This window comes from Cnephaeus nilssonii, assembly GCF_951640355.1.
Source record: "Cnephaeus nilssonii genome assembly, chromosome: 7".
NCBI classification, from domain to species: domain Eukaryota; kingdom Metazoa; phylum Chordata; class Mammalia; order Chiroptera; family Vespertilionidae; genus Cnephaeus; species Cnephaeus nilssonii.
This window is the reverse complement of record NC_137078.1, coordinates 25,860,406-25,876,840: the sequence shown is the minus strand read 5'-3', so window position 1 is coordinate 25,876,840 and position 16,435 is coordinate 25,860,406. Positions and strand designations below refer to the sequence as shown.

The 16,435-nt window shown below is 40.9% G+C and overlaps 1 protein-coding gene across 4 annotated transcripts in view; it reads left to right on the top strand.

Annotated features, from left to right (window-relative positions):
* KIF13A (kinesin family member 13A) overlaps positions 1-16,435 on the top strand; it is a 208,699-nt gene that overhangs the window by 149,352 nt on the left and 42,912 nt on the right. For all 4 annotated transcript variants that reach the window (XM_079776435.1, XM_079776433.1, XM_079776436.1 and 1 more), the window contains exons 12-16: positions 1,604-1,714; positions 3,371-3,505; positions 6,380-6,510; positions 13,228-13,314; positions 13,414-13,580. In XM_079776435.1, coding sequence (XP_079632561.1) covers positions 1,604-1,714; positions 3,371-3,505; positions 6,380-6,510; positions 13,228-13,314; positions 13,414-13,580 — 631 coding nt within the window. The remainder of the gene's footprint in view (positions 1-1,603; positions 1,715-3,370; positions 3,506-6,379; positions 6,511-13,227; positions 13,315-13,413; positions 13,581-16,435) is intronic.

The following is a 16,435-nucleotide window of genomic DNA, read 5'->3' as shown; positions in this document are numbered from 1 at the left end:
GCATGTTACCGGGTGAGGCACTGTCCCTTTTGAAATAGGTAGTGTGCCTGAGGTGGAGCCAAGTTCCTTAGGTGAAGTCACTTGTTTCCACTTGCCGGATTTGGGTGTGTATCTAAGGCTTCTGAGTTCACACCATTCCATCACACCACCCTCTTCTGGTGGTTGGGAGACTATCAGGGTGGAGTATTTGTGTACTTGTGTACCAGGCACTGTTTAAATGCTTATCTAATCACAAAAGTAATCAAAAGGAGATAACACAAACAAAAAGGAGTGAAGCCAGAGATCTGAGTACTCAATTAATTGGCAGTTGTATTATAATTTTTGTTTACATCTCTTTCTCGTCTCTCAGACTGTGAGCTTCTATAGTTCAAAAAACCTATGTTTTATTAAGTTTTTTCATTCCTAACCCCTAGTAAAACACTGATAGTGGAAGACACTTGGCACAATGCCTTGCACATAAGTGCTCAACACATGTTGCTGTTTTTATTATCATCGTTATAATCATCAGTCAGGGCATCAAGCATAATGTTTTTCTATTGATGCCATGAGAGGTAGCAAACACCTGAAAAACCAAAATGCTGATAACCTTTGAAGAGAGTCCTGATCCTGGGAGGAAAGTGTAATGCGTCTGGAATTTGTTTAAGGTGGATGCTCTACTTTTTTCCTCCAGTCTCTGAATCTGCCATTTCACTGTGACCATGTCATCGAGGCCTGGTGGACAGCGCAGTGCCTAGCCAAAGAAGAGAGGAGCCACAGCAGGTTCACCTAGAATGTTCACATGTGTCTCCAGCACCAAATGTCCCTCTCAGGCTCTATTAATACTGAGACTCAGGCATACTCGGCTAGCCCCCAGGGAGATAGGTCATCGCCCCTTCAACTTCTGGTCCAAGCTCTACCATCTTTCTTGTTCATAGGGTTCATAGAATTATACTGATGATATCATAGGATGTCAAAGTGTATTGTTTCAAGTAAAGGCTTCCCAAGGTTTACAAGCTGCATATATCTGTATTTAGATCACTTAGTTATTCTTATTGGACAAACTCAGAGGGAAATTACTGCTTCTTTAACCAGATGTCTGGCTTCCAAGTGCATAATAAATACACTAAGTTTATGCCATCAATAAGAAAAGTAGTTTAAAGGACCCGATTCAAATTTTAAAATAAATGAGAAGAATCTTCACCTTTCCTGATAGGTTAATGTAATTGGAATGCCTTTATTGGTGATGTGCCTTGATTTCTGTCTTATTGAAAAAGAAATCTGCTTAGGTAACCTCTTTTCTTACTTTCTGTTTTGAAGATGAACTTGAGTATCTTTTAAGTCTTTAAATGCGAAATTTAAGTATGATGGGTAAAATTACTCTGTAATGATTTGTATCAATTTAATTCAGGGCACTAGTATTTCTTTTTCTCCTTTAAATAATAGCAGTCATTTGCCTCTTACATTTCATTTGATTAATCAAGGTCTAAACTCCACCCTGACAGTGTGTGACTTAATTGCTTCCAACAGACTGTTGATAACTGCTTAAGAAGGACAATAAGTGATTGTCTTGTTATAATGGTGGAAAAAAATTAGAAAATCAGATCGCTCTGGTTTCATTTTAAAGGCTATGAAGGCCCCTGAACTGAAAGAGAAGCTTGAAGAGTCTGAAAAGCTGATAAAAGAACTAACAGTGACTTGGGAAGAGAAGCTGAGGAAAACAGAAGAAATTGCACAGGTAGCTTGATAATGTAGGCCTAATACATTGTGATTTGTTTCCATGTGCTGTCTTTTCTGTACTGTCAGTCACTTGCCATCCCCAAAAAGTCTTTTGAGGACCTTCTGCTGAACTACAGGCTGCAGAGACCAGATAGACACGGGCTTTGTGTCTTTGACCAAGTACAGTTTGGTCCATGCATTTGCTAGAAGTGTTGGATAGCAATGAATTTGAACAGGGATGGCACAGGAAATTTTTTAAAATATATTTTTATTGATTTCAGAGAGAAAGGGAAAGGGGGAGAGAGATAGAAACATCAATGATGAAAGAGAATCATTGATCTGCTGCCTCCTGCACACCCCCTACTGGGGATCAAGCCCGCAACCCAGACATGTGCCCTTGACTGGAATTGAACCCGGGTCCCCTTCAGTCCACAGGCCGTAGCTCTATTCACTGAGCCAAACCAGCCAGGACAGAAATATCTTCAATATTTCCTGCTTTTCACATTTAAACAAAAATCTGTTCTGATTTTAGATCACTTGGCATAGCATGTGGCTACCTGATTGACAGATAATTGGTAACATACAGAGCATCATAGTTTGTTCAATGTGTATGATTCTTGGGGCTTGATGCTATCTAAACTTAACCTGGGATGAAATATAAAGCAAGGACTAATTCTGCACCTGTCTTTCCCAATCAAGTAGCTTGAAAGCAGTAACTGGGACCTAGTCCAACTGTTTGCTTATATGTTTCTTACATATATTTTTTTCTCTCTGTCTCTGTCACACACACACCTAACTTCCTATCCCTCTTACATTGCTTTATGTTTTTCCATAGCATTTAACCCCATTGGAAATTATATATATTTACTCATCTGTTTTTTTATGGCCTATCTCCTTTCACTAGTATATAAATTTTCATGAAAGAGGGGGCTTTGTTTTGTTTGCTGTAGTATTCTTAGCCCTAGATCAGCCCTGTAGTATTCTTAGCCCTTTGTTTTGTTTGCTGTAGTTTTCTTAGCCCTAGTACATGAATGTTTTGAGTGAGTGAGTGAGTGAGTGAATGGATGAATGAATTCAAAGCCCTCTGCAATAGGGACCCAATCTGTTCTTCCAGCCCCATCTCTCACTACTTTCCCATATTTACTAGGGGTTCTTGACACCTGAAATCCTCCAGTATTCCCAGAGTCTTTACTATGCTTTTCTGTGCCCTTCCCCCAGAATATCCTGCCCTTATCTTGCTACTCCTTGATTTCTTCCTGTTGAAATTCTTCTTACACTTTAAGAACCACCTTAAGTTTTTTCTCTTCCTGGAGCCTTTCTGGCCTCTTCACCCATCATGACCTCCCTCCTGCAAAGCCCACAGCACCTTCTTCCTCTCTAGTGACACAGGGCTCTCTCTCCTCTTCTGACTCCAGTTATGTAGTAAATTCCCCCTCTACTAGATGGTAAGCCCCATAAGGGCAAGATGGTGTCTTGTTCACCCTTGGTGCCCCTAGAACACTGACACAAGATGTCACACATTTTAGACTGTAAGTTAACTTGGTTGAGCTGAATGGAATGTGTAATTTCATTGGCATTGTCCTCAGAAACAGTGACTTACACTTTCCATGGATACATCTGGCGACTAGATAGAACAACAAATAGAGTTCCCTGTTTTTGTGTGCTTTGTGCACAGGAGAGACAACGACAACTTGAAAGTATGGGGATTTCCCTGGAGACATCTGGTATTAAGGTGGGAGATGACAAGTGCTACTTAGTCAACCTGAATGCAGACCCTGCTCTCAATGAACTTCTGGTTTACTATTTAAAGGTAAGAGGGTATATAAATACATAGCTGCAATCCTGATTCATTCATGTACAATTCGAAATTGAATCTGCGGATCTGTCCCCATGATTTTGATTTTCGTACCCAGCTTAGCCCTCCTTAAAAGTAAGAGGATTCATAGTATGGTCAGTTCACTATTGAGAATGAAAACCAGCTATTGTGTATTTTCCTGAGGCTGTGCAGTTGGGACTGGTTTTCTGTGAGCATGAGCATCAGAGGGGCAGTAGTGGGCACCTGGGGGTATCAAGGTAGGTGATCTCTGGCTTTGGTGACAGGGATGCTGACAATATTCAGGTTCAATCACAGAGATCCCGAGAAGTTCTGGAGAGTCACAGTTATCCTTCTGAGCAATTCTAAGGCGATCTCAAGATCAACATAAGCTAAAACAAACTCTTGTGGTAGATTAGACAGTTAAGGTTCTCCCATGTCTATCTCTCCTAGACATACATCCTCAGAAAATAATGTTTGGTCCCATAATCACCCATTTAGTGTGGAGAAGGGATGAGGCCTTTTGAATTTGGCTCTTAGGCCCCAGGGTATGCCACTGACCATGTTGGATAGCTTACTGTATTCCATTCTCAAACTTTCACAACCCATTTACACTCTTTAAAAATGTATCAAGGACTCCAAAGAACTTTTGTGTGTCAGAGTTATATCTATCTATACTTAATGTATTAGGTAATAAAGAGACCATTTAAAAATACAAACATGTACAAATATACAGTCCATTAATCTTCAAAGCCACGACATCTCACCTCATGTAGCCTCTGGAAAACACTTGTGTACTTGTGATAAAATGAGAGCACAAAGGCAAATAGCATCTTAGTGGTTTTTTTAGAATAGTTTTGACCTCATGAGCCCCTTGAATGTTTCTCAGAGATCCCACATGTTCTCAAATCATACTTTTAAAAATGCTGGCATATTTTGTTAAGGGAAAAGTAAGACATAGGGCACTCAGCTGACCATGAGGCCATTTTTCATTATATACAAATAATTTCTGAGTTATGGTGGTATATAAATACATGTATATACATATTTAAATAATTGTCAAAGACTTGAAGGCAGCTTGTATATACAGTCCATACACATAAATCTCTAAATAAAGAGAAATTACCCCTTGTGAAGATTAGGCACCTTGTTAAGGATTCTGATCTGCCTGATGAATATACAGAATGCAATGGGGAATAAGCTAGAATTGAAGCAAGGAGGTCAGTCTTCTATCCTCCTTTTAATTCTACTTTTCCAGAGACATAATACAGCACAAATAATACCTGACTTGTTGAGAGTCCAGTAACACTTAGGATCTGTTCATTCAGGAAATGGTTAAGGGTAAAGGAATTATTTCTGAAATCTTAATTTTGAGAGATCAGGCCTTATGCCTCCTCGGTGGAATAGAAGGTATTATTATCATAATAGTTAAGTGATTTTTAGAGCAAAAGAAAAAGCAAAGGGGATGAGCAGTGGTCTTGAATAACCAGGAATCACAGTTCACGTATATGTGAGGTTTGAGGTCCTTAACACCACACTAACTTGAACATTGTATAACTTACAGGTTTCACTGCTCTATTAAATATTAGTAGAAGATACTCATCTATTTTTAACATGTTAAAAGTTATATATTTTAAAGTATAACTTTTCATGAAATTACTTTTAGTGGTTCTTGAATTTATATAATTGTTTTCAAAGCACTTCCACTGTTAACTCAGGTGATCCTTAAAAGAATCCTGTTAAATAAATGAAATTGATATCATTATCTGATTTTGCAAAAAAGGAAACTGAGGCTCAGTGAAATGGCTTGCCTGTGACCACATACATACTAAGTTGTCGAGTTAAAATCAGAACACAAGTTATTCTGTCAAATGTGAATTCCTTATTCTAGTATTTTAAAGCAGTATCTAATCATTGTTGATCAGCCCCTCTAATCCTGTTTTAACACTTTTTTTTAAATATAGCAGGTTAAGGTAAGCTTTTACTTACAACGGTCTAGACATCTTGCATCTCCTGTCTGATTAATTTAATACTGTCATGTAGTTGCTGTTGGGTTATTGAAATTGACTGTGGTAAGTTTTTGTTAAGTTACTTGTCAGTGTGGGTTTTTACTTTTTTTATTCAAATTACTAGAGGCCCAGTGCATGATTAAATCATGCACATGTAGGGTCCCCTACACGCTTTCGCTTTCGATCACGGGGGAGCTGGGTGCCTGTCCGCTGGTGCACCAGGCCTTTCAGAAGCCTCTGGCGTGGCGAAGGCTTCTGAAAGGCCTGGTGCCTGAGTGGACAGGCACCCAGCTCCCACGCTTTCGCTTTCGATCGCGGGGGAGCTGGGTGCCAGTCCGCTGGTGCACCAGGCCTTTCAGAAGCCTCCGGCGTGGTGAAGGCTTCTGAAAGGCCTGGTGCTGGAGCAGACAGGCACCCAGCTCCCACGCTTTTGATGGTCCGTGGCAGGACGTGAGCTCGCTGCCCCAGAGGCCCCTTCTGTGCCGCAGCACAGCCATGGCGCAGACGCTGAGCTCGTGCCGCTGCTGGCCCAATCGGCCACCCCGGCCACCCCGAGTCCCGCCCCCCCCCGTGCCTCCTGGCCAATCGTGGGCATAGCGAAGGTACGGTCAATTTGCATATTTGTCTATTATTTGGTAGGATAAGAGAAAGGTCATGTAGAAAGTTACAAAGGTAGTAGTAATGAGCTAGTTGGGCTGCATAGGCTCCGGAAACATGTCACAGAAGCAAAAGAAGGGCCCTGGGAGCTTAGGAGAGGGAAAGGCAAGGGAACGCACCCGGGGAAAGGAAGAGGGAGACCGAATGCACTAGGAGTGCTCCTGAAAGGGAGCGGTTTTTACTTTCTTTAATACTCTGTTCCTAGGACCACACCAGAGTGGGAGCAGATACCTCCCAGGACATCCAGCTCTTCGGTATAGGAATCCAGCCTGAGCACTGCGAGATTGACATCGCACCCGACGGCGACGTCACTCTCACTCCGAAAGAAAATGCCAGGTAAGGAAAGTGAGCGGTACCGAACATACCTCGTGTGCCTTGTTTTCAGAAGGAGAAGACTGCCCCTTTCTATCTTTTTACCTCACTTATGTCAAAGTTAAGGCTACAGAGGGTCCTCGGGTATCGCTTTCCAGTTATAGAGCTGAGATAGCATCAAGTCCAGCCCCAGCTTCGGGGCAGGCTGATTCTGCCTTGACTAGCTGGGCAGATTTTGGAGAACACACATTGTTTATCTAAACTTCAGTTTCCTCTTATGGTAAGTGAGGCTAATGGTAGACAAAACATATAAATCCCTTGGCTCAATGCATGACACATAATAAATATTGAATAAAATTAGTTGTTACTCAGTTTAACCATTGTGTAAAAATCAGTTAAACAGCTCCAAAGTTTTGAAAAAATTATTAAACTAGGCTATAATATGTAAAAATTTGAGAATTGACAGGACAATATATTTACATTTTTATTTCTATTAAAAGATATTCATAGGGGGGATGAGGACAAATATGTGATACCTTAATCAATAAAGAAATTTTAAAAAAAGATATTCATTAACACACAAATATTGTAATTCAGGACATTAATATTTATGAGGAAAATGTTTTACTCATTTCAAATTATTCTCTTAATATTGGCCATATAAATGTCTAAGTGATAAAAAACAGACTAATAATAGCATACCTGATGCATGAACGTTTATAGATCTCATAGTGATACTAGAGGCCCGATGCACGAAATTCGTGCAAGGGGCTCGGCCCTCACAGCCCTGGCTTCATCCGGAAGGTCATCGGATGGTCATCTGGAAGTTCATTCGGATGGTCGTTCTGCTGTTCAGTCTAATTAGCATATTAGCTCTTTATTATATAGGATGATTATTAAAATATTTAATGGTGAGATGATACTATTCCTTAATTTTACTTATTCCAAGTTCAAATAGTCTTTAGCCTTATACTGTATCCTCCTCTATTAGAGGCTCTGAGTGTGTTTTTAATCCTCACCTAAGGATATGTTTTTATTGATTTTTAGAGAGAAAGAGAGAGAAAAAAAAACATTAATGCAAGAGAGAAATATCAATTGGTTGCCTCCTGTATGTGCCTGATCACTGGGGATCGAACCTGCAACCTAGATGTGACCACTGACCAGGAACTGAACCTGCAGCCTTTTAGACAACACCCCAACCAACTGAGCCACCCAGCCAGGGCTGGATTTTTTAATACCCTCTTTTTTTTGCTTTATTGAAATACTAGGGGCCCAGTGCACAAATTCGTGCACCTTGAAAGGAACTATGGGCCACAAGGCTGCAGTGGGCACAGGGGCAGGTCTTGGCCCTCCTCTGCGCCCCTGCGCAGCCCCTCCCACCGCAGCCCCTGGTTCCCTATCTGCTGGCAGCCCCACCACCACGGCGCCAGCCCCGCTCACGCCCGCTGATGGCATGGAGCGATTGGGGCTGGCAACAGCAGAGGGTGGGAGCGGTGGCTGCTGCCCCAATCGCCCCTCGGAGCAGGGGGAGATGGAGAAGCCCTCAAGAGCAATCAGGGCTGGCAGCCACCGTTCACACCTACTAATGGTGTTGAGCGGGTGCGAGCAGCAGCTCTAGCGCTGGCTGCAGGTGCGAGCGGGGCTGGTGCCAGCAGCAGGTGTGAGCATCCAGCAGGACCACAGCGCACGAGAGCAAAGAATTTTCAGTAAACCACTAGAGCAGTGGTTCTCAATCTTTCTAATGCCGCGACCCTTTAGCACAGTTCCTCATGTTGTGGTGACCCCCAACCATAAAATTATTTTCAAGCAAGTGGCAGTAGAGGTGAAGAACAAAATGTATTGAGAATTATTTGAAAGTCAGAAAGTTTCAGTGATCTGCTTGGGGACAGAGTGGTGACTCAGTGAAGGAAAAGGAAAGTCAACAACGATGACAGGATTTTATCTTGGGAGACCAGATAAACATAAACAGTGGTGCGGCTAAACCAAAATAAAAAATACAAGAGGAGAAATCCATTTGGAGGATGATAGATAGGTCTGAATGGTAATGAGTTCAGTTTGGGATACTTTGAAGTGTCCTTGAGATGACAACATGGAGATATCCAGTAGGACATTGGATTTAGGGCTATAGAGCTACTAAAGATAGAGAATTTGGGCATTATCAGTGTTGCCTCTCGCAAGTAGATCGAGACTGTGTAGTGTGAGAATTAAACCAATGTTTTGGGAATGGTCTGAGGATAGTCCTTGATGGAGGCTGAGACAAGGCAGTCAATAGAGGTAACAGCAGGATACAGTCTTCGGAGCTAAGGGAAGAGAACATTTTAAGGAAGGAGAGGTCAAAAGTAGAAGCTAGAAAGACTTGGATGTGGCAGTTAGGAAGACACTAGCAACCTTGGGGTATTTAGGTACCATGTAGTTCTGGGTATGGAAGGAACAATGCAAAGAAAAGAGAATGGTAGGTAAGGAAGTGAGTCAAGAGTCGTGGTTGTGAAGCTGGAAATGGGAATGAGGACATAGTGAGAGAGGGACAAGGGGTTAAGGGACTGTCATTTCTTCAAACCTATCTTCAAGTCCACTGATTCTCTCTATAATCCTGTCTTACCTGCTGCTTAATCATTCTATTAAGTTCTTAATTTAGTGTCTTTGTTTTTCATTTGTACAAGTTTTGGAGATCCATTTTCAAATATGTTCTCTATTGATAGTCTTGTTTTTGATCCATTGTATGCCGTTAATGATTTTCACATATTTTATTGTCTTCGATAATTTTGTTCTTTGAAGTTGTTGGGGCCTCATTCTGTTTGTTATATCTGCTGATAAGTTTGCTTCCTAAAGCAGTTTGTGATTTCTTAGATTCATTCATCTTCAGCAGTTTATCTGTAGGAGTATCTTGGCTGGGTGAGGGTACATAAATTCCTGCAAAGAGGTTTAGTGTTTGCTTTTTCCAAGTACCCCAAGCATATGTCCAACTAGAAGTTACTTTTTATGCTAATTTCTTGGCTTAGGTACACTTCTAAACCAGTTAGTTCCCATAACTTTTTTCTTTTTTATATTATTGTAATAAGAGCATATTATAAATGGCAAAGTGATATGTTTATATGTGTGTTCAGGGGCACCCATGTGTGTGCATGTGTGTGTGCATGCATGTGTGTATATACCTAGACAGGGTCCTCTAAAGATTATCACAAAAGTTAGCAATATGTGAGGCAAAGCCTTTTGTCTGCCCCTCTCATTTACTCTGGAACTGTTCTTAGTTTCCTTCTAGAATAGCACTGCCCAGTAGAACTTTCTGAGATAATGGGAAGGTCCTATAACTGTTAAACCACTTTGGTGGCCACTAGTGACATGGTGCTCTTGAGCATTGAAATATGGCTAGTGAGAATGAGGAACTGAATTTTTTAAATTATAATTCTGAGTTTAAAATAATAAAGTGCACAGAGTGACACATTTCTAGTATTGATCATACTGCTATTTCTAGAATTTCTAAAGGAATTTAGATACCTTAGGAAACTATATTTTCTGTAAAAAGTGACTAATGAGCCCTGGCCTTTTTTCCTCAGTGGTTAGAGCATTGGCCCGCAGACCAAAGGGTCTAGGGTTCGATTCTCAGTCAAGGGCACATACCTCGGATGCAGGTTCTATCCCCGGCCCCAATCAGGGCGAGTGCGAGAGGCAGCCAGTCAATGTGTCTCTCTCACATTGATGTTTCTCTCTCTCTCTCTCTCTCTCTCTCTCTCTCTCTCTCTCTCTCTCTCTCCCCCGCCCCCCAGACCGCCTCCCTCCCCACCTCTCTCCCTTCCATTCTTTTTCTAAAGATCAATGGAAAAAATATACTCAGGTGAGGATTAAAAAGAAAAAGTGACTAATGAATTTTTGTTTTTTAGGTAGAAAAGTATGCCATAAAACTTTTTGAGAAAAAAACTCATTATCATCATTTGGCAAAAATGTGTACAATGTATATGTAGACATACATATATATGTGTAGACATACATATATATTCTTATCTCATTTTCCATTTTTGCAGATGAATAAATTAGTCCATAATTTCAAATATAGGACACAAGCTTTTGAAGCTTGAGTTTCAATGATGAGAGTCAATTGATTGATAAGAATAGAGGGAACACACCCAGCCAGCATGGCTCAGTGGTTGAACATCGACCTATGAACCAGGAGGTCATGGTTCAATTCCCGGTCAGGGCACATGCCTGGGTTACGGGCTCAATCCCCAGTGTGGGGCATGCAGGAGGCAACCGATCAATGATTCCCTCTCATCATTGCTGTTTCTGTCTCTCTCACCCTCTCCCTTCCTCTCTGGAAAAAAAAAAAAAAGAATAGAGGGAACATGTTAGTGTAAAATATGCACACCAAGTTTTTATCATGTTTGTGTATGACAGATTACAAAAATGTAAGACAGCATTTCCAGAGTATTTGTATAAATAAAAACCTAGCCACTTGATTTTAAATGTTACTACAGAGGAGTGATTATTTCCATATGTGAGTTCACTTCTTCCATAACTCTGCTTTAGAGTCCTGTAAATATTAGGCAGCCAGATAATGATATTATATGAGAAAAATAATTTATTGAAAAATTAAAACTCAAAATAATATTTATTATTTTTCTCCACCAAGCTTCACCTCACAGTTTTTTAGTAAATTAAATTTTAATTAATTAATTATCCCCCTTATTTTTTTTTGTTTTAATATACCAGCAAAATCTCTCTTTTTGCTTGTTTTCTGTTTTGTATATAGTCACCTTTATTATAATTCATAAATACATTAGAAATGGATCTTTAATTAAAAGACATCCCGATCCTCATGGGCTTCTGCTTTCTGTTCATTCAGCTGTGCAGTTAGAAAATCAACTTTGAGGATGAAAAAGGCCAAGTGTCGTTTTAGTTTTAATTTTTTGCCCCCTAGGTCCAAGGACCATACTGTCTTAGTAGACCTGCCCATGTTCATTGCCTTCTGTAATTCCTTATAAATTTTAATGAAACGTTCTATTAGACTGCCAGTTAACACAGATCTGGGGCTATGACTCAGAATTTGCATTTCTGTCCTCCTGTTCCCTTGTTTACGCCAAAGGACAGTTACTTATCTTCCAAAAATAGTTATCATCACTTTACCAACTCTCCCTGTCAAATGGAGGACCCAGAAAGCATTGCCAACTGCCAAAAAGTACAGTGAGGCTCCTCTTCTTTCCCCAGATCAAGTTATTTGGAATCTTGACTGACTGAAGGCGTACACCATGAACGTAGAGCAAAGGTCTTCCTGTAAAAGCCAAAATCTCTTTCTCTGGAAACATTTATGAAAAGACCAGATTTTCAGCACTAAAAATTCTGGAGGACTTTTTCTTTTCCCCTAAAAAATGTCACAGTGACTATGCTTTAATCATGTCAAAGGATCAGTTGATAAGGTCTAATATGAAAGCTTTTGCAGAGGGTTATGCAGGCTGCTGACATCATAGCCCCTTGATAGTAAGCTGTAATTGAGTTGCAATGTCAGAAAAGCTGCCACTGCTGAAAGATCACCTATGAAGGTCCACAGGGCGAGTTACCTATTCAAGGTTTGTTTTAGACAAGTCAGAGATGCACAGGCCAACACAGACCCATTTATAGCAGGGGTGGGGAACCATTGTTCCGCCAACGGCCATTTGGATATTTATAACATCATTCGCAGGCCATACAAAATTGTCAACTTGAAAATTAGCCTGTTATATTTGGTCCAGCATTTAATTAACTCACCCCTAATGCCTTGGTAGGGACAGACCAGATTATTTTGAGGGCCTTATATGACCCCGGACCGAACAGAATTGCCCCTCCCCACTCCCATTTGTTAGTTTTGCTTTACAAGATGTTTGGTTACTATTTGGGATTTAAACATGGTATTCTTTTTATGTTTTCCTCATTTTTATTATGGAAAATTTTAAAGATATGAAAGTGAAAAGAATGGTATAACACACCCCATATATCCATAATCCAGCTTCAAAATGAGCACCTCATAGACAATTTTGTTTTATTCACATGTCCTCCACAACTCTTCCTTCCTCCCCTCTGGGTTATTTTAAAGCAAATCAAGATGTTATATCTTTGCATTTGTAAATATCTCAGCTTGTGTCTCTAAAATATGAATATTCTTGCCTTAGCTGGTTTGGCTCAGTGGATAGAGCATCGCCTGCGGACTGAAAGGTCCCAGGTTCAATTCCAATTAAGGGCACATGCCCGGGTTGCGGGCTCGATCCCCAATAGGGGGCGTGCAGGAGGCAGCCAATCAATGATTCTCTCTTATCATTGATGTTTCTATCTCTCTCTCCCTCTCCCTTCCTCTCTGAAATCAATAAAAATACATTTTAAAAAATAAATAAAATAAAATATGAATATTCTTAAACATCACTTTAATACCATTATACCTAAAGTTACTAACAGTAATTTCTTACTAATCATTATATATTCAGTCAGTATTCAGATTTCCCCATAAATGTTCTTTTTCAGTTGTTTTTTGAAATCAGGATCCAAATAAGAGTCAACCATTGTCATTGATTATTGTGTTTCTTAGATCTCTTTTAGCCCATGGATGCTTCCCCTCACACCTCCCCCCTTTTTTCTTGCATTTAATTTGTTGAAGATGCCTACTTGTTGGCCCTAGACTTTCCTGTTATCAGCAAGTCTCCCCAGTAATCTCTTTAGCTACTGGGGCTGGGTTTTGTGCCCTTTACCATTCAGCTGACATTTTCCCTGGTGTTCCTTCAGGTCCTGTGTAAATGGTACCCTCGTGTGCAATACCACCCAGCTGTGGCACGGTGATAGAATCCTGTGGGGAAATAACCACTTTTTTAGGTAACATCTTTGTGTTCACTAATATTTTCATATACATTTTTTTTCTGTTATCTGAGTGCAAAGCAAGTTGATTTTCTCTAATGGTGAAAAACCCCACAGAATTAATTTACCTAAGAGGAAACGGCGAGATTGGTTGAAAGACTTCGAAAAAGAAACAGGCCCTCCAGAGCATGACCTGGATGCAGCCAGTGAAGCTTCTTCGGAACCAGACTATAACTATGAATTTGCACAGATGGAGGTTATCATGAAAACACTGAATAGTAACGGTAAGGCCTCAGATTTCTTTGTCTTGGGCAGTTCTTTATCTCACAGCATTCAGTGGGGGATAAGTACTATCTGTGTAAAGTTATTGTGCCATCCTGAACACTGAGGCACAGCAAATCGCTAATTCCTTAAGAAGGCCGTAAGTGATGGGCTAATGGAAGCATTCCAGGGCCTGGTTGGCTCCCCCAGGTGTAACCAGGAAGAGGGTGGGATCTTTTTGAGACCTCTTGTTTCCAAGCCAGTTGTGGTAAGATTTCCATGGTCCTAGAGTGCTGAGTGACTGTGATGAATTCCTTATCAAATTTCCCCTTGTTGAGCCTATCATTTCTGAGTCCTTCGGAGCATGAAAATCACCAGGAGAGTACTAATCCTGGAATGTCAAATAGAGTCTGATGGAGAGATACAAGCCACAACATTTTACTATAAACTCCATTGGAATGATACCTCCAAAGAGTTATTTTTAAATGATGGCTAAAACAAAAGCCTTTATGGGCTCTTTGCTTGACCTATGCTCAGCCTGTCTCAGATCTTGGAGGGAGAAAGTCTCTTTAAAGCATTATTTCTAGTTCCCTCCTTCCAGAAGTTTTTCAATGATTGCATTAAAGTTCTTCCTATCTGTTCTTTACCTCCTTTCTTCTTCAGTACTCATACACACTTTTATGAGTTCAGTAAAATACCAAATTTTTCCTTGCTTGCTGTTTTATAAATCTGATTTTTTTCTTTTCCCATCTCCCAGTCTTCCAGTCACCACACTTAGTACCTGGGAACTAGATGCAGAACAGGAAAGTTCTCTTGCTACCTGGCACAGACTGCATTTCTAAAACCAGGACTATTTTGCAGGGATATAGTTGAGGCTACATTCAGGAGCATCTGAGCAAGTTGGTTTATGAACTTTGACCAACCTAATTCTCCCATTCACCTGTTCTTTGGATAGTTGAGGATCCCCAACTTGAACGAAGAAGGGACCCGTGTAACCCTAAGAGCCCTATGATGGGTAACCTTTATCTGACAAGGTGCTTAAAGAGTATTATGGTTTTCACAGTCGAGCGTTCCCCTTAAATATTTATTTCCTCACTCTACTCTTTGAATAAGTCTATCTGGGGAGAATTTGAATATGGCTAGTGAATTGTTGCTCTGGCATATCATATTGGAGATTCTGTTGCAAGAATGAAGATTTTTATCTTTGGCTTTAGCTGGGTAGCTCAGTTGGATAGAGCGTCATCCCAATATGCCAGGGTTGTGGGTTCGATCCCCAGTCAGGGCACATACAAGAAGCAACCAGTGAATGCATAAATAAGTGGAACAACAAATCAATGTTTCTCTCCTCTCCAAAATCAATAAATAAAAATTAAAAAAAAATATTTTGATCTGTTATCTCTGGATTTTCAGCCTCAAGGACCCCTCTTTTTAATTATAAAAACGAGGTAAAATGAAGTAAAGGCCAGAATGAGAAATGGCACAATCTGGCAACAGCAAAAAAGGAAGGGGAAAGTTAACTTCATTACTAAAGTTTGGTAATTTCTCCTTTTAAACATTTACATTAGGGATTAAATTAGCTCTTGGAGCTTTGGACACTGCAGCACAGGGTGGACCACAGCTACAAATCACTCTTCAGTCCACTCTGCCACTTGCTCACCAGGTGGGAGAATTCCAGACATTCAGGCATGGGGATCACATTAACAGGTCGTTTAACCACCTGTCTGAGCAACAAGCCTCCTGGGAGTGATTTTCAGAGGCCTGGAGGGACACAGGGTGTGACCGGAGGCTATAGCTCCAAACTCCAGGTGGAGGAACGCCCATTCTGTAGTTCAAGGAGGTTGCAGAATTCTAGATGTCTCGATCCTCTAACTCTGCAGAGTATCAGTTGAATCCTGTATCATCCCATATCACAGGTTTCTAATTTAATCCGATTGCTGTCCTCTTGTCATATGCATAGTGAACCCCTGAATAACCAATGAGTATTTAGTCAGCATTCATTAATTCCTTCAATCCTTGGCCAAACCAATTAGTTATCAGTGGCCTGGCTCATGGCATTAACATGAGTTACTCATTTGTATTCCAGATCTGGCCTTGCTCTCCAGTGTTGATTTTGTCTGTTTAAAAGTAATGTTTTCCCTCCCCCTCCCCATGGGTTACCCAATTTCATTCGTAAATGGGCTTCCCTGTGAGGCACACAGATGTGCTCTGGTGCAAGTACGGAAACGCGGGCGGCTGGACAGTGTTGATGCGATGCACCTCTGCTGCCAGGTGGCTTCCCGATGATAAGCCTGTCTGCCTGGTGGTCGTCCCCTTGGTGGTCCTATTTGAAGATTCTCTTCCCTCTCCTGTGGTTTCAGACGAAGCTGCTCCACAAACACTGGGATAAAGGTTTTAACTGATTGGCATTAGCATGAGGGAGCGTGACGGGGTTTTGGCGGTGCTGCTGAGTGATGCTTGTGCTCTGCTTTGGCAAAAGCTAACGTGATTGGGAAGCTGACCTTTTCTGCCTGCCAGCGGTACTCTGTATTCTTGATTAAGGGATGTTCCCTTTTTAATTAAGACTCCTGGCTCCCCATGTCCCAGCTCCACTACTTTCCCCATAGTTAAAATCTGGTAGCTATTCTTTTCCCTCGGCATCCAACAGCACAAGTGTTTTACTGGTATTATTTATTGCTCCTGTTGCTGATGGCTTCATTACTGTTGACAGCTCAGCAATCAAAACGTCTTATTTCTACATATGCATTTACCTGCATTATCCCAGTAACAGACTAGAATAATGTATTTTCGAGTCACTAGGGGAAATAATGATCAAAACTCAGTTCATTTGAATTAAGAGTAAAAGTAAATCTAGTGTCTGTAGACAATAATGCTTTCTTCC